Source organism: Lineus longissimus, chromosome 10 (genome assembly GCF_910592395.1).
Source record: "Lineus longissimus chromosome 10, tnLinLong1.2, whole genome shotgun sequence".
Taxonomy (NCBI): Eukaryota; Metazoa; Nemertea; class Pilidiophora; order Heteronemertea; family Lineidae; genus Lineus; species Lineus longissimus.
This window is the reverse complement of record NC_088317.1, coordinates 15,205,428-15,223,005: the sequence shown is the minus strand read 5'-3', so window position 1 is coordinate 15,223,005 and position 17,578 is coordinate 15,205,428. Positions and strand designations below refer to the sequence as shown.

The 17,578-nt window shown below is 42.2% G+C and overlaps 2 protein-coding genes across 6 annotated transcripts in view; one reads left to right on the top strand and one right to left on the bottom strand.

The window, feature by feature from the left end:
* LOC135494247 (unconventional myosin-XVI-like) overlaps positions 1–11,744 on the bottom strand; it is a 145,768-nt gene extending 134,024 nt beyond the window's left edge. For 4 of the 5 annotated variants that reach the window (XM_064782096.1, XM_064782099.1, XM_064782098.1 and 1 more), the window contains exons 1-10: positions 11,624–11,744; positions 9,387–9,475; positions 8,020–8,185; positions 7,086–7,156; positions 6,578–6,721; positions 4,093–4,201; positions 3,455–3,579; positions 2,814–2,939; positions 2,101–2,336; positions 1,122–1,287 (exon numbers count right to left, since the gene is read on the bottom strand). In XM_064782096.1, the coding sequence (XP_064638166.1) occupies positions 1,122–1,287; positions 2,101–2,336; positions 2,814–2,939; positions 3,455–3,579; positions 4,093–4,201; positions 6,578–6,721; positions 7,086–7,156; positions 8,020–8,185; positions 9,387–9,467 (1,224 nt within the window). In that variant the 5' untranslated portion in view covers positions 9,468–9,475; positions 11,624–11,744. Of the gene's footprint in view, positions 1–1,121; positions 1,288–2,100; positions 2,337–2,813; positions 2,940–3,454; positions 3,580–4,092; positions 4,202–6,577; positions 6,722–7,085; positions 7,157–8,019; positions 8,186–9,386; positions 9,476–11,548 lie in introns of all 5 variants that reach the window. The other variant, XM_064782097.1, reaches the window with a different exon arrangement.
* Positions 11,745–14,165: 2,421 nt separating this feature from the next.
* On the top strand, positions 14,166–17,436 carry LOC135494926 (thialysine N-epsilon-acetyltransferase-like). Its single transcript, XM_064783269.1, has 5 exons — positions 14,166–14,419; positions 15,218–15,269; positions 15,730–15,798; positions 16,188–16,333; positions 16,679–17,436. Exons 1-5 carry the CDS (start codon positions 14,336–14,338, stop codon positions 16,844–16,846), a joined length of 519 nt encoding a protein of 172 aa, XP_064639339.1. The 5' UTR covers positions 14,166–14,335; the 3' UTR covers positions 16,847–17,436.
* Positions 17,437–17,578: the final 142 nt, after the last annotated feature.

Sequence of the window (17,578 nt, the reverse complement as noted above, 5' to 3'; positions counted from 1 at the left end):
TCATCTGAGGTCTACTGAAAGGTTTCAGGACAGACCGGGGTTAAACTGAAAGTCGGATGGTAACCTATATCGTAGTTGATATCAGACTATAAACCCTAAACTTTAACTTTTAACTTTAGACACGTTTAGAGACCACACAATCCATGTAATACAGCAAATAAAATGCTCCTTCAAATACTTTCCCTACTGCATTTAATAACCAAGAAGTGTTTCTCTACTCTGAACTTTAGGGAGTGATATGATGCATTCAAAAGTCCATATCTCAGTCAATCCTAAAGAGAATTCTAGGTATCACGATACATCATTCTAAAGATTGTGCGAGGAATCATCTCATACAAATTTTCTCATTTCTCAACTTATGTAAACATTTTTTTGTACTTATGGGCCCTTTAGCCAGTCTGTCACATCTGTTACTCTCATATTAACCTTCAAAGTGCCAGTCAAATGGCTGTGACCGTACATCATTCTGCAATGTTCTAATTTCAACCATCAACAATATTGTCAGTTGATATGACAGATGCATGTCATCATAATTCTCACCACTGTCTTTGCAACATCAGTCTCTGCTGCCATGTACCACGACAGATGTGTGTCATCATAATTCTTACCACTGACTCAGTCACATCAGTCTGTATTGCCACGTGCCACGACAGACGTGTGTCATCATAATTCCTACCACTGACTCAGTCACATCAGTCTCTACTGCCACGTGCCACGACAGATGTGTGTCATCATAATTCTCACCACTGACTCAGTCACATCAGTCTCTGCTGCCACGTGCCACAACAGACGTGTGTCATCATAATTCCTACCACTGACTCAGTCACATCAGTCTCTGCTGCCACGTGCCACGACAGATGTGTGTCATCATAATTCTTACCACTGACTCAGTCACATCAGTCTCTGCTGCCACGTGCCACGACAGATGTGGTGTCATCATAATTCTTACCACTGACTCAGTCACATCAGTCTGTAATGCCACGTGCCATGACAGATGTATGTCATCATAATTCTTACCACTGACTCAGTCACATCAGTCTGTAATGCCACGTGCCATGACAGATGTGATATCATAAATCTTACCAGAAGCCACGACAGATACATGTCATCATAATCCTTACCATTTTCTTGGCAACATCAGTCTCTGTTCCCACGTGCCATGACAGACACGTGTCATCATAATCTTCCTCATCCTCACTATGCTCTTCATCTTCTGGAACCTCTTCTGTCCATTTTTCATTCTCAAACAACTCATCGCGTTTGGACAGGGATATGTGTGGTGGGCGTCTGTAACAGAAATTGAAAATACTGCACTGCTTCAGGCCAAGGTCCAAATCTGGACCAAGGAAGCCTATTAACTCTTTGAGAGCCCATCGATTTTCACGATTTGCCCCTAAAGTACATCTGGGAAATCCCAACTTCATCGACTATCATTAGCAACTGTTTTGTGGTGATTACGAGGACATCTACGTTTCTGGTGATGAACTAATGATCAATCGGAAAGCTCCGTCGTGGGCACTTGGGAGGATACATGTAAGACGAAAAATCTGACTTCTCAGTCAAGGGCATTCAAAGACTTAACTGATGATGATGATGATGATGATGATTTTTTTTTTCTGGCATTTCATTAAATACTTTTAACCGGCAATAACGTGTGCCTTTTATTTTCAAATTTATCACATTCACAGATAATCGCAAAAATAAATGACCACGAAAAGAAAATCTCATTGAAATTACCTCTGCGTGGTTGTCAAAATTCCTTGCTACACCAGACACCATGTTTTTAAGGAGGCTGAAATCTTTAAACATGTTGAACGTGCTTAAAGATTTCAGTTGAACAGATATTTCAGTTATTATTTTAAGTGTTAAAAAAGCGTTGGATGGCATTCACCTTTTGAAACTCTGCCCAGATCCACTAAGCACACCAGTATCCCAAAACATGCCAAAGACAATAGAAAAACCCAGACTTTCCCCAATTTTATCATCGATAAAACCTTATCAATATCCTCAGTATCCTTACTCGGTAATCGTCAGAGAAGGTTGGCTTTGATCGTTGATAAAAAGAGCCTGAACAAGAGAATAACAGTTTTGAAACCTTACATGATTTTTGAACTCACTGGTACTGAGCCCGAGCGTTCGAAGCCTCGATTGATAACGATCGAAACACGCCTTTCCCGATGCGGGTTTTTTCTTGCCTCCTCTGCCCACGCTCGCTCGGCTGCCTGGAGATCTCTGATTAAATCGTCAACAGTGGCTACCTGGGAAGCTTTCCGTCCAAGGCAGTCCTCAATCAGGGGGTTGGCACCGTGTTTTAGAAGTAGTTTGGCTTGTTTCTCCTGTTGGTGAAAAATGATTTGACGTCATTGATACAGTAAAGTTTTACTGTCACAGATTTCGCGAATAATGGACACTCATATAAAAATCGCAAAAAATACATGTATCGGTAAACTATTAGATTCTGAAAACAGCAAATTTTTCGTGCCGCTTGAGTTTTGCGATTTGCAAAATTATTTATATTTATTTTGGTGTACTATGAAATTTCTTTCAGTTTTTCCAATCAAAACACATTTTTTCTGTGATTTTCGTTTTTTGCAAATCTAGATTATTTGCAATATCCACGAAAACAAACTCTCCATGAAAAAATTGGCATTTTACAGTAATACAGTAAACACCCTGGGACTGAGACATGCAGTCCTTGGTTGAGAGGTGTCCTGATTACAGAGGTCAAAGTCAATGGAAATGACTACTTGGAACCAAATGCAATGTCTCAAACAGAGAGGGTTTTCCTCTATAAAGGGAGGTTCCACACCCACCTGGCCGAATTTAGCAGCAACATGGAGAGGTGTCCAGCAGTAGCTGTCCTGTAAGTCAACAGCGGCTTTACTTCTCAGCAGCAAAGATGTCACCTTTCCATAGCCATTGGCACATGCTATGTGAAGCTGAAAGACAATTTTGTGAGAAAACATGATTTACCCTAAATAATCCTAGTTAGGATAGTCAAGATGCACAACCCACATGTTTTGTCATTATGATTATACAGAACTTCTCAAAAAGTTTGCCTTCTTTTACAATTTACATATATAGTGGAACCTCCCTAATAGCGGACACCTCTCTATTAAGGACAAACACTCTCTAAGGACACTAATTATAGTCCCAATTGGTTGTTTCCCTTCAATTTGACCTGTCTTATCAGGACACCTCTCTATTAAGGACAGCACGTGTCAGGCCCAAGGGTGTCCTTGATAGTGAGGTTCTACTGTACTACTTTATAGGCCTACGTGTAACTTTTACTACCTATAAGTATTACTTTTACTGCTATTAAGTGGACACCCAAGCTAATTTGGGACCAAAACTAATGTCCTTAATGGAGAGGGTGTCCTTATTAGAGAGTTGTCCGCTAAGGGATGTTCCACTGTTTATCATCTTCACACTGCCCTACTGGAGAAATGCTTACCAAAGTGACGCCATTCTCACTGGTTGCATTGATGTCTCGTTTCTCATTCAGATGTGCGGCGACGTCCTGCATCATCTGTTCAGAGGCCTGCAGCCATATCTCACACAGTTTCCGCGGTCCTAGGCCTGAAAAGAACATTATGTAAATGAAAAGGCCAGGGGCCATTGTGCTCATGTCAAATCTTATGACAATATCTTCCAACAAGGCATCCAGACATTGCATTGTAGGTTGATATTTGTCTTCATCAAAGATATGCAATTCAACCAGGTTGTGACATTGTTCTCAATAAGGAAAATCTCTCTGTAAATATGTCCTAAACAAGGTCGACCTACACCGCCCTAACAAAGACATCCTATCAGGTTGTGTCTTTGTCCTTAATTAGGACATTTTGACAGATTGTGACATTGGGTGATATGAATAAAGACTAGCAAATGCTTTTATCTAAAACTTCATGTACATGTACACTAGGCCTTTCTGTACAAAATTGAAGTAAAAGCATTTGCTAGTCTCTATTCATATCACCCAATGTCCTTATAAAACGAATCCCATCAGTTTGTGACGTTGTCCCCTATTAGGTTGTGACATTGTCCTCAACAAGGACATCCTATGGTGACGTTGTCCTCAATTCACCTACTTACCTATCTTAGACAAATGGTCACGAATGATCGTATTCGACTCTGACCCTTCTGTGGTCAAATCAATAGGGAAGTGGCCATCATGGTTCTGCATGGTGGGGTCTGCATGATTCTGAAATAGCAGAAAACTTTAAATTTAGAAACCAGTAGATGACATTCCCAAGTAATGCAACGGTCAATGTGAACACTTGTACCCCCGGTAAGACACTTGACATAAACATTAGAACCTCTCTATCAAGTGTATTGTACGCACCGGTCACCGATCCTTAACTTCCACTCTGGGGCCAACGCGCCAACCACTGGGCCATAAAGGAATTCCCTAATGGCCGGCGGGTTAAGCCGTGCCATATACCTGGGGGTACTATACATCATTCCCCCCTTCGGACAGAGATGGATCGTCCGCGATCCTACTTAGCGCTTCATGCGTCTCAGTACCGAACTACAAATCCAGAGCTCGCATCGCGTGGGAAGGTCTGCCAGATGTATTATACACGCCGGTCACCGATCCAAAGGTTGACCGCGCTCAACGTTGCTTCACTTCCACTCTGGGGCCAACGCGCCAACCACTGGGCCATAAAGGAATTCCCTCATGGCCGGCGGGTAAAGCCGTGCCATATACCTGGGGGTACTATACATCAAGGACACCCTCGGGACTGACAAGTGCTTTCCTTAATAGAGGGGGTGTCTTTAATAGAGAGGTGTCCGCTAAGGGAGGTTCTACTGTAATATACGATAATCAGAGGTACAACCATTTTGCAATGGCTTTCTTAGGAAAATAAAGGAGCTTACAACATAGTACAGGCCATGAATAACTGAAGTTGATATTTGAACCCATGAATCTCTTTGTAGGAGTCTTCAAAGCAACCTGACAAACTGTCAGGAACTATTTTGGATTACTCCACGCAGGTAGAGTTCTGTAGCATAGTGGTTATGGAGCCCTGGGCTCATAAAATCGTGGGTTTGACTTCTGAAAGGATCAATACTGTTTGGTCTTTGGATCCTTGAGCAAGACACTTCACCCTAAATTGTTGCTTCCTTCAAATGAGATTGTAAAACAAGGAAATGTGTGTGTGAGCAAAGCATTGAGCAAGAATTGATAAAGTCTAGTCTTTGTCAACTCTTGCACTAAGTATGGTATGGCATGGCATGGCTTGCATGGCAGTCAAGGTGCCTTGGGTCAATCCAAATATCAGTCACATGACCTCAATGTTGTTGAAATAACTAATGCGTAAAACACACACCAAATAAACCGACAGCCAATTGAACTGAAATGATATATTATTGTCATCACAATGCCTTCAAGGTATTCACAGGAGATTTAACCTAAATTCCAGCCTGTCGTCTTAAGGTAGTGAAACTATGTCTTACAAGAGTATGACTGTGTTATAAAAATAGTACATTGTGCATGCAATCATGTTACACAGCCTACCTTAAATTTCTCTTAAGAATAGATCATATTGTGAACATCAGTGGAATAAAAAAATAGAATGTCTGATCAAGTAGACAGTCATGCTAGTCTGCTATGACCACTTCGCGGATTTCTGTACAAAAAGTAGCGTTTACAAAATCAGTTTTTGTATGGAACCTGGGAGAACCAAGTAAATCTATGTAATAATATCTTAAAGGGACAATATAGGCAGCAGCTAGGCAGGCAAGATAAAGTTACACGAAGTCGCCAATAGGGGTCTCTCACATCTCACAGTATGTCGAAATGATTGACACTTGTATTAGTCACCTGAAGATGGCCAAATTAGCCCCTCTGCTTCTGCCTATAGTCCCCCTTTAAGCTCAGTGCTCATAAGGATATATGGGGTTATAGACCAAGGTGGAGTTGTTCAAAACACTATTAGCTTCAACGGAGACGTTAAGTCTTAACGTGATCATTTTCACATGTTTAACTGAAAGAGATAACATCCTTAACACCTTCCCTGCCAGAGGCTTTTCTTATATAAGACGCCGCGGGCCAGAGAATTGACCAATTTCACCGTTTTTCATCTGTATGAAAAATATATTTGGAATAAAGCTACGTACATGAAACTTAGAGTCTTTGTAGCTCATGCTCTACTTTTCCTTATACAACAGTCTTTGAGTGGTACCCTGCAAAGCATTTGTTCATGCAGAGGGGGATGTTACACTCCCGACAGCGATATCTGGTGTCTCTACGAATGCCATCACGGTAGCACATACAACAGCAATTTTGTGGTTTAGCAGTGGCAACAGCTAATTGACGAATCTTCAGCTAGAAACTGACTACAAGCGCCCGGGAACATTCGTGAACGGAAACAAAACGTAGTACAAGGCGCGAATTTCAAATTTTCGTAAATGACGTTTTGAAACGTCATTTGGCAGGGTGCTCCAAAATGCAGATGACGTTCAAAAACGTCATTTGGCAGGGAAGGTGTTAAGGATACTTAACGTGACTTTTGAACAACCCGGCCCTAATGAATACTTCTTCTGACAAACTGCTGATGAATACTGCCGGTATTACCTGAAGTAGCAGCTGTACTATTTCCGAGTGGTCCAGGGATGCAGCGACATGGAGTGGGGTCCATAGGTCATCGTCTGCCTTGTTGACATTGGCCTTTTGGGTGAGAAGCAACTCAGTCATGGAGACATTGTCATCGGCACAACACTAGAAAATTAAGAAAGAATACCTCAGAAAAACACCAAGACAGTAGAACCTCTCTAGTAAGGACACCCGTGGGATTGACAAGTACTGTCCTTAATAGAGAGGTGTCCTGATTAGAGAGGTCAACAACCAATTTAGGACCAAAACGAGTGTCCTTATTAGAGAGTTGGCAGCTACGGGAGGTCTCATTGTATAATTCCTTGTGGATCAAGATGAAACTGAGAAATTCATGATTGGTGCCAAACCTTGAAAACTAGGTATATCATAATTATTATTTTCCAAATCAAAACAAAGTCTCAGAAGCAATGCACCGTCCGTAGACATTTAGGGGTACGCCGTTCGTTCAAAGATCCCTCAATTTTCTTACCTTGTGTAAGAGTGACACACCAGTGTCCATGGATGTATCGGGGCTCTCTCCGGCCTTGAGAAGTTGCAAGACTGGAAGAAGAATGGAATGTTATCATTTATCAAGAATCACCAGTGGGAAATTCAAATAGTTTAAAATTGAAAATTGAAATAACTAAATAATGACTTTATTATTAGAATTTTTTTAATGTCTGGGATCTTGTTTTTTTAACCCTCAACATATTTCATGAGTATCAAGCATGTTTTCAAACCTTGATATATGGCCTTTAAAATTGACCACTGCATCTCGAGTATTATCAGTTGCACAGTCAGTAACATATTGGTGTCATTTCAAAACGACATTGCTGACAACTCTTTGCATGCCGACTGGTCTTCAATTATGATGGCTTTCAGTGCGTGTCTTGTGCGACAACCACGAGTGAGTGTAATGTTAGTGTTGTCGCGACATGGACGCGTTAGAAAGGAAGGGAATGCAGGGAGACTACCGATAAAGTAACAGCCCTTCTGACAGCCGATCAGGGGGGAGTTTACGGCGGAGAAGGATGTATATACGCACAATGACGGTGGATCGGCATGACTCTTTGAATTGAACACAGCTTTTTGTAGCTAGCCTGAAAATGCTTCTAAGTTGAGCTCAGCTTAATATGCGAATGCCAGATAGATTTTGTTTTGAGCATTTGTGCACCCTAAGTGCAGGTGTAACAACTAGAGTGGAATCTGCCTAGCGTATACCTCTGTACTAAGGACACCCTCTCTATAAAGGACATTAGTTTTGGTCCGAAATAGATTGTCTATTCAATTTGACTGCTCTAATCAGGTCACCTTTCTAGTAAGGACAGCACTTGTCAGTCTGGAGGGTGTCCTAAATAGAGAGGTTCTAGTGTAATAATCTTTCAGCGCCATCTAGTCATGAAATCTGAACTAAACTACCATACCTTCCCTGTCATCGAATCGTGCCACAGCGTCGTAAATAACGTCACGATTCTTAAAGCGTACATTTCTGGGCCTCCTCTTTTTCTTCTTGGTCTTGTCGACTTTATCTTTCACAGGTTTCTTTGGTGGTTCAGGACCATGCTGCTGCCACTCGTGATATTTCTTGATCTGAAAAAATGGCAAAGGAAGCAATTACACTCTGATGTCATTTTCTAATGCAACAGTCAATGTGAACACTTGTACCCCCCAGTAAGACACTTGACATGAACATTAGAACCTCTCTATTAAGGACACCCTCGGGAGTGACAAGTGCTGTCCCTAATAGAGAGTTGTCCTGATTAGAGAGGTGAAATTGAATTGAAACAACCAACTTGGGACCAAAACAAGTGTCCTTAATAGAGAGGTTATCCTTAATAGAGGAGTCCCCTAAGGGAGATTCCACTGTATTTAAAACCTTTCTATTCAGAAGTTTCAAAATCCTATCCAGCTTAGCTTCCAGACGTAAATTTTCGGTCGTCAGGGCCAGTCTGAACCCCCCCCCCCCCCCGGCATAACTGTCATGTGTGGCATGTGAATGAAAAGTACTGTCCTTAATAGAGAGGTGTCCTGATTAGAGAGGTGTCCTGATTAGAGAGGTCAAATGGAATCGCAACAACCAATTATGGACCAAAACTACGTGTAGTGTCCTTAATAGAGAGGGTGTTCTTATAAGAGAGTTGTCCGCTAAGGAAGGTTCCCCTAAATGACGCTATGAAATTCTGACTATGTGCGGCAGGCAAGAAAATCTCGCCAATATCAAAATACAGTAGAACCTCTCTATTAAGGACACCATCGGGACTGATAAGTTCTGTCCTTAATAGAGAGGTGTCCTGATAAGAGAGGTCAAATTAAATGGTAAGAGCCAATTTGTTGGGACCAAAACTAGTGTCCTTAATAGAGAAGTTGTCACTAATTGAGAGGTGTCTGTTAAGGGAGGTTCCACTGTATGCTGTCAATGCAGTGCTGGCGTCTGTGGATGACTATATCAGTTTATTTTCTCCCTGCCAATATACATACATACATACATAATGAAATTTATGTCCCAGAATAGTGTCAGCCAGGAATATCTCACCAGCTGCACAGGAAGGGTTAACCCTCTCAGTTTTTACAGAATACTGGAACCTCCCTTAGCAGACACCTCTCTAATAAGGACACCCTCTCTAATAAGGACACCCTCTCTATTGAGGACAATAGTTCTGGTCCCAAATTGGTTGTTTCCATTCAATTTCACCTCTCTAATCAATACACCTCTGTAATAAGGACAGCACTTGTCAGTCCTGAGGGTGTCCTTAATAGAGAGGTTCTACTGTATTTGCACAAAGTTTTTTACCTGTTCCTGTCTAAGCTGTTTGCACAATTTCAGTCTCTGCTGTGGGGCAAGGGATTCCATCAGAACCTGGTCCACATCCATAGTGAAAGCTGGAAATGGACAGATATTTAACATTACAAAGTTACAGTAGAACCTCTCTATTAAGGACACCCTCGGGACTGACAAGTGCTGTCCTTAATAGAGAGGTGTCCTGATTAGAGACGTCAAATTGAATGGAAACCAATTTGGGACCCAAACTACTGTCCTTAATATAGAGGGTGTCCTTCATAGAGAGGTGCCTGCTAAGGGAGGTGCCACTGTATTTGTCAAATGTTAGGCATTCTGAGCAATTATGTACATCTCAGTAGAATTTGTCTTATAAAAAGGGCATCATGAGCAAGAATGTATGATAAACCCCAGAAACAACATAGAGTGGAACCTCCCTTAGTAGACACCTCTCTATTAAGGACAACATTTCTATTTAGGACCCTAGTTTTCATCCCAAATTGGTTGTTCCCATTCAATTTGACCTCTCTTATCAAGACACCTCTCTGTTGAGGACAGCACTTGTCAGTCCCTAGGGTGTACTTAATAGAGAGGTTCTGCTGCATAAATCAGTAGAACTCACCTCATAAAATGGGTATCCTGAGCAAACAATGTATAGGATAAACCCCAGTAATGAGTTAAGTACTAATCAGTGAAACCCACCTTTCAAAATGAATTTGGCGTTATCACTTACTCCTTAACCAAGATTTTGAAAGTAGGCCGACATGACCGGTATGTTTACATATATACATGTATATTGCCTATAATAAGCCTATCACCAATAAGCCTATATTCCGAGCAATATATATTTCTTTATATATTTCTTTATTTCCTCCTTGTTAGAAGATTACAGAACAACAGTAATGTATAGTTATTTACAACAAGCAACAAATCAAAATTGCACGAGACAAATCAAGAAATTAAAGTAAAGGTGTCTCTGAACTATTTCGCCTTAAACATTTTCTCACGGCCGCCAGGTGGCGGCAGTAACACCCAGAACTTGTGACATTTCGTCAAAATCGAGGCTATCTGTTTGCCTCCCCAGCAATGTTTCGACCAAATCACTGTCCATCATATTCCACAGTTCGCTACTAACATTAACGTCGCATTTTTGCTCAATGCTGTCCCAAAACCGGTCCCTGTTACTGCTAAAGGCAGTGCATTGACAAAAAAAGTGAACTTGAGGGTCCGTGGAGACGCTGTTACATTGTTCGCAGGATTTTTCGGTTGGTTCGACACGCAGTGTACACAACTTTGCCAGAAAGGCATAATTTGATGCTAAGTTCGGATCGTTCTTTGCACAAATCCAGAGCATAGACGGAAAGTCTAGAGACTTTTCAATGTTCAGTATTCTCTGATGGCCATTTTCTTGGCAGTCTAACACAAATCGTTTATTTTCAAACAGTAATGTTGCTTCGTTCACTATAATTTTCCAGATTCCTTTATCTGGAAAGCTACATGTATCCGATTCAAAGTAATCGGTCAGATATTCACGGCAATTATATTTGTCCATAAGCTTTACGAGGTTTGGAACATAGCCTAAACTTTTATTACTGTCTTTACCCGCACGTTCGACCATATTGGCATATCGGCATTTTAGAACTTTCAAAGGAAGGGAATTTTCAGACATTTTTGCAAGTTGCCTGAAAAATTGCAAACACCTTCTGTCCAAGTAACACTGTAGCGTAGGACTGCCTATCATTGCTTGGCACACGGTTGTGCTCGTTAGCCGATTAAATCCTTGCATCCTTTTAAGACAGTAACGGTGGGCTCTTTCTAGAATTAACAGCTCTGAGAGAGCAATTTCCTGACACCAAATTTCAGCTCCATAAAGAGCTCTGGGAAGGCAAATCGTTCTGTACAAGTTGTGGCTTATTATTGGGCTGAAACCACTTGGCTGCTGATTTGGCCCAATTATGCTCATGAGCGTATTCTTCAGTTTCTGAGCAGCTTCAATAGTTCGCTGCGTAGACTTTAAGTATTTATCAACTAGTATCCCGAGGTGAACATGAGAGGATTTTTCATTGACCGACTGGTTACCTAGCGCCCATTTCCTTTCATTTTTTGTTCGCTTCCATTGCGCAGCGGTTTCCCCTAGAACTATAACACAGCATTTTTCGGCATTGTAGTCATAGCACCTTTTTTACTTTGTATCCTGAGCAAGAATGTCTAAGATAAACCCCAGTAATGAAGTATAAGTCAGTAGAACTCACCTTTTTTACTTGGTATCCTGATCAAGAAGGTACATGTATTTGATAAACAGCAGTAATGAAGTATGCATGTAGATCAGTAGAACTCAGGCTTTAAAATTTGGCGTTTATTACTTCCTTAACCAAGATTGAATGAATGACCACATGACTTAAGTATGTTTTATATACAGAGCCTTAAAACTATTTTAAGAATAATAAACCGAAAGCATTCTTGGGACAAAAAGTGTGTCATGAGACATCTCAGGTATTCAAGAATCGCACATATGGTGCACGAATTAGCCTACCTTTGTCAAGCTAATGCTATTGTAAATTTCGAAATCATGAAAATAACTTGATAGATCAGCAGATCCCTGGTAGAAAATTTTAATAATACAGTAGAACCTCTCTATCAAGGACACCCTCGGGAATGACAAGTGCTGCCCTTAATAGAGGTGTCCTGATTAGAGAGGTCAAATTAAATGGAAACAACCAATTTGGGACCAAACTAGTGTCCTTAACAGAGAGGTTGTTCTTTATAAACAGGTGTCTGCTAAGGGAGGTTCTACTGTAATACACTTCTTTTCTGCACACTTTGCAAACTTCCTGGATCGGTTAGGCAAGACCAAATCAAAAATGAGATTTAGTTTCTAACCACATCTCAGCGCAGAGCAAAAGCTATGCTACTCTTGGGCCAGGCCCCGTTTTGTCTTGACCCCAATTCTCTATGCGCTATCTGTATACAATGTAGACAGCAGCAATTCGTCAGTCTACCGACACGCACGTGTTTGTAAAAAGTTCCCGGGACTCTTAGTCCAACAAGTCATCTCCAAACCAAGAACTAAAATAAACTTCATTATAGGCTCCTAAAACATACATTTAATATGGCCGCACTCTTATTCAACTAGTTTGGACATGATTAATCTCAAAAATCGAAATGTTAGGAGAAATTTAACAGAATTGATATATCGTACTTCTAAAAATTTGCGTTACAAGGAACGGAATCAGCGCCTCTAGTGTCAAGATTTTTCCTTATACATGTACATGTATATATACTGCCTAATAGTGTGTTAAATTATCAATAGATGGCGTCGAGATGCTTTATCAATTTAAAGGGAGTATCAGGTGAAACAGCATTGAGACCGGTGTAAAAGAAATGCAAGTCCCCCCGGAATCTAAGTCCGGTCATTTAGTTAAAGTGAATAGAGTCGCCGAGTTCCTTTGTTGAAGATTATGTAGCTATTCCTAACCAAACCATTAACCACATTCGTTGACAATGCACAGCTATTGTATGGGGTCCTGCAATCCTAGAACGTCCATTCCTTTTACACAGGTGTGCAAGGGATAGTAGTCCTAGGGCTGATAGTCCGTGTAACAATAGCCCGCATTGCTACATGTTTTGGTTAGGGTTAGCGGTACAATAGATCATGCTGCTTAATTGGTCAAATACAATGCTACCGGACTATGACTCCAGGGGGACTATATCCGCTGTCACACCGGGCCCGGGTATATTGGCCAGAAAAATAGTCTGTGATCCGGACTTCACTATCGCCGTCGTACATGTAACGAAGTGGGGTGGGGTTTCAGGCAAGGAGAAAAGGATATAAACAGCCCCCAGGAAGAAATACATGTAGGGCCTTCAGAAAAAATGTAGATTTCAAGAGTGCAGATTCGAACATAATCTGCCAACGAATAACAGCCTTTTCCTTTTGGACGAGTAGATTTGTTTCACAACGGAGTAACATCTGCGGTTATTTTATTTTCAGGATATAAAAGGGACACATCAGTAGAAAAACGTGTCTGTTGATCTCTTAAGCCCGCAGCACACTAGCCACCAACTTCGGCGTTCACTGGCGTTTTTTGCCGCAAGAGTCCTGAACGCCTGAAAAATCCCTAGTCAGCTACGAACTGCGTCGGCGAACGCGACTTGCCGCCACTTGCCGCAGCTAAACGCCAAATATCTAACATGTTTGATTTTTGACGCGTGTCGCCGCGTTTGAACGCAAGAAGAAGCCAGGTGTGCTACGGATTGCCGCCTGAGTTGGCGTCGGCGGCGACGCTATGGCCAATCAGCTTGCGTCTTGATGTCACATGATTTCGCGCCGCATGGCCCAGGATGGGCTGGAGTGGCGGAAAAGACGCTACTGGACGCCAATTCTGGGCAGGTGTGCTCTGACCGGGATCCACTGGCCGCGAACTTTGGCGTCGAGAGGCGTCAGCCGAACGCTTCTTGTCGCCAAAGTTGGCGGCTAGTGTGCTGCGGGCTTAGTTAGGGTTGACACAATGAGGGGGAAACACTCCAGCCCTAAGTACTGTAAACCGCCAAATCTTCGCGCCTTTTTAATTTTGCCATTTGCGAAGATTTCTGAAATACATAGCAGAAGACAGAGTTGCAAATACTCAATCAGAACTTACAATCATGTCACCCAGCATAGGCCTAATTCGGCGATAAGGTTAAGGTTATGATAAATTAGGCCTAGTTGACCTATATGTAGTATTCAGTATGTATAGTTTTAGAATTTGAGCGTGTTATCTCAAGGCTATAGTATTAATGGACATGCGCGTATAGGCCTATAAGTAGGCCTCATGCTGAATACATACTGTCCATTATCGTATCTAGTCGTTTTCTGTGGCAGAGTCAACTCTGAGAGTCAAGCTGACAGTGTCACTAAGTCAAGTGTGAGAGTGTAACAGTGTCAAGTGTGAGAGTGTCACAGAGTCAAGTCGGAGAGTGTCAGCATGTCTGACTCAAGCACTGAAAATGGCTTTCACATCAGGGTGTCTGTGTCGGAGGACTGTGAAGCAATCGTAGATCTGATCAAGGTAGGTCATTCTAAAACAGTCAACCCTTGAGAGTCAAGTCTGAGAGTGTCACAGAGTCAAGTGTGAGAGTGTCACAGAGTCAGGTGCGAGAGTGTCACAGAGTCGAATCTGAGAGTTTCGCAGAGTCATGTCTGAGAGTATCACAGAGTCAAGTGCGAGAGTGCCACAGAGTCAAGTGCGAGAGTGTCACAGAGTCAAGCGCGAGAGTGTCACAGAGTCAAGTCTGAGAGTGTCACAGAGTCAAGTGCGAGAGTGTCACAGAGTCAAGTCTGAGAGTATCACAGAGTCAAGTGCGAGAGTGCCACAGAGTCAAGTGCGAGAGTGTCACAGAGTCAAGTGCGAGAGTGTCACAGAGTCAAATGCGAGAGTGTCACAGAGTCAAGTCTGAGAGTGTCACAGAGGCAAGTGCGAGAGTGTCACAGAGTCAAGTCTGAGAGTGTCACAAGAGTGCTACATTGTACGTTTAGCGTCACAATCTATCACCAAGGTTTTTACACCTCATCAATTAAAAAATCGTAAATCTACAAAAAGACCTGACATAAAAGCTTGATTACTCGCCACATATTTCTGTATTACGGAGTCAGCATTCCTCTCTCGTCTTTCGGTATGTGTTTATTGTGCATGATTAATATGGGGTCCCATGGACACGGAACTCGGCCTATTCAAAGCGGCCGCTGGGTCATGGAATCTGTTGAGGACTTCATCCGTACATGCGAATATACGCCTCACTCACTTGTAACCGACTTGACAAGAAATGTATGAATCTCTAACTCTCTATCGGTTTCTGTTTTATTTCAGGAACTTGCCGTTTATGAAAATATGCCAGAGCAGGTCAAGATCGGTGCTGATGGTGAGAAGCTGGAATAAATTGCAAAAATCTTTGGTAGTTGTTCAGCTATTTAAAAATGCAGTTCATAAAATTATCGAGGGATTTGCTCAGCATCTTTGGCATAATGATTTTGCGTAGGGCACTCTCCGTTTCGTCCTGGAACTCTTGGGCGAACTACGTGCTGCGTCCCAAGTGGTAATGATTGCGACACCAAACCGCTGCGGCGAAAACGAGGCACAATGTACTGTAAATTTTACATAGTAAACGACGCTACATTGCAAGTTTGTGTGGTGGTGTGTGCAAGTATTACCACCACTTAATATATATCTCCTAAATGACGGATGCGGGATATTATCAAAAATAATTTTGTCACATTTTTTTTTGTTGCTATTGATCACAATTAGATGTATACCGATATTCAAGGGGTGGCAAAATTAATATGTTTCACGGTACACAATTTACGCCAGTCTTTGATTTCCAGTGCTACGTCGTGATGGATTCGGAGAAGACCGGTACTTCCATTGTTACGTTGCTGAAGTGCAAGACAAGGGTGAGATTTCAACATAAAATATGCATAACTCATATTATCCTAGTCACAATCTGACCTGAATACTCGGTGGGAAAAGGAGCCATGTTCCGGATGAACTTATTAACTGATTTATCCCGTTCGCACAGCGCAACTTTTTTCGTTCACCAAAATGCTGAGGTGTACCAAGTGCAATCACTGGCCATGCTGATTGACGATAGTTTAAAGGAAGTCTTGATCCTTGTCGGGGTGGTTGTGCTAACATTGACAGATGGCGCCAGTATTCAACCCTTTGTTTCGTTTTGCCATCATTGCCTAAGTTCATGTAGTTTGCATTGTTTTTATGTACATGTGTTGGTTCGTATCACAATTGGTGAGAGTCTGGTTGATCCCGGCCTATCATTCTCTTCCAGGCAAGACTCTTACCGTTGGCTACTGTTTATATTTCTTCACCTATTCAACATGGGAAGGAAGGATGATCTACCTCGAAGATCTTTATGTCAAACCGGAATTCAGAGGACGGGGTATTGGGAACGCATTCCTGTCCACGGTCGCAAAGGTAAGCAGGTTGGAGTCAGTGTTTGAACCAGGCAGACGGTTGGCGTCATCTTACAATTTATTGTCCTTTGTCTTTCACAAAGTTAGACATCAGTAAGTTGGTGTTTCTTACTGCAAAACCCACGAAACAGGGCGGGGGTACATTCTGAAGATCCGTACAGTTACCATCGTCGCCCGAAAGGGCTCACTCGAGATCGTAGTCGGAGGAACATGGTAGTTCCAGTAATGTGGAATAATTTTCAACAGTAACTTCAGTCAGAAAGGCGACTGGGCCGGCGACAGCTTGGTAATGAAGCCCCTAATATCACCGTTGGTCATTTAATCAATGAGTGTCATCCTCTTTCAGGTGGGCATTGACAGGGACTGTTGTAGAATCCACTTCGTCTGCCTCGACTGGAATAAAAGTTCTATAGAATTCTACAAGAGGAAGAATGGCATCTGCCTGACAGAGAAGGAGGGTTGGCAGATGTGGAGATGGGATAGGGAGGCTATGAAACAAATAGCGCAAGGTTAAGGGAGACTGCAATATCAAAACCTCGTCATTGGCAACGGTTGCTTAGTGACAGACTAGCACCGCAGAGCGTACTTTGAGCTTCGAAGCAAATGGTAGCTATTCTGTCCGCTAGGTGGACTCCAGGTCGACTTTTAGTTGGACCATTCGCGCCATTCTCCGTGCAGCTCAAAGGATACTTAGTTTTCTCTCTGCTACCACAGGCTTCCAGCTTGAGATTACAGGTGCGTCAAAATACTTGAATTAGTCAGTCGCCTATCGACCCATCCGCCCCCAATCGTTTGAATATCTCAGAAGTATATGCATTGCCTGTTCGAAGCTCTGTGCTCATAAATTAACTAGCGGCAGGCGAAGATCGCTATGATTACAGTATCTTCACGCGTGTCTGATCCACCCCAAGAATGGATTAGATGGACCACGTGACTTCAATAATGGCGGCTATATTGTCAGACTATACATTCTCCCGCGAATATCTTGTTCCAATGAGTCGCCTCTCCATTTTGACGCAGGCTCATAGTCTACAGGTGCGCCGCCTACAGGAACCTTTAATTGATAATGTGAACGTAAGCAGTGTTTGGGACATGCTTCATTTTCATTGGATAATATGACAGTACGTTAGGGTACGTCTGGATAAGTAATCATTATTGGAAAATGCTAACAGGATTTGATTTACTTAAGAGTTCTGCTTCGAAAATAGTGTCTTCAAATTTCACGGATTGGCCTTGATCTTAGGAC

What these genes read in the sequence shown, in the direction of transcription:
- LOC135494926 (XM_064783269.1), top strand. Translation starts at nt 14,336, where the DNA reads ATGTCTGACTCAAGCACTGAAAATGGCTTTCACATCAGGGTGTCTGTG. An exon ending in CAATCGTAGATCTGATCAAG is followed by an intron (nt 14,420 to 15,217) that starts GTAGGTCATTCT and finishes GTTTTATTTCAG; the next exon opens with GAACTTGCCGTTTATGAAAA. An exon ending in TGCTGAAGTGCAAGACAAGG is followed by an intron (nt 15,799 to 16,187) that starts GTGAGATTTCAA and finishes ATTCTCTTCCAG; the next exon opens with GCAAGACTCTTACCGTTGGC.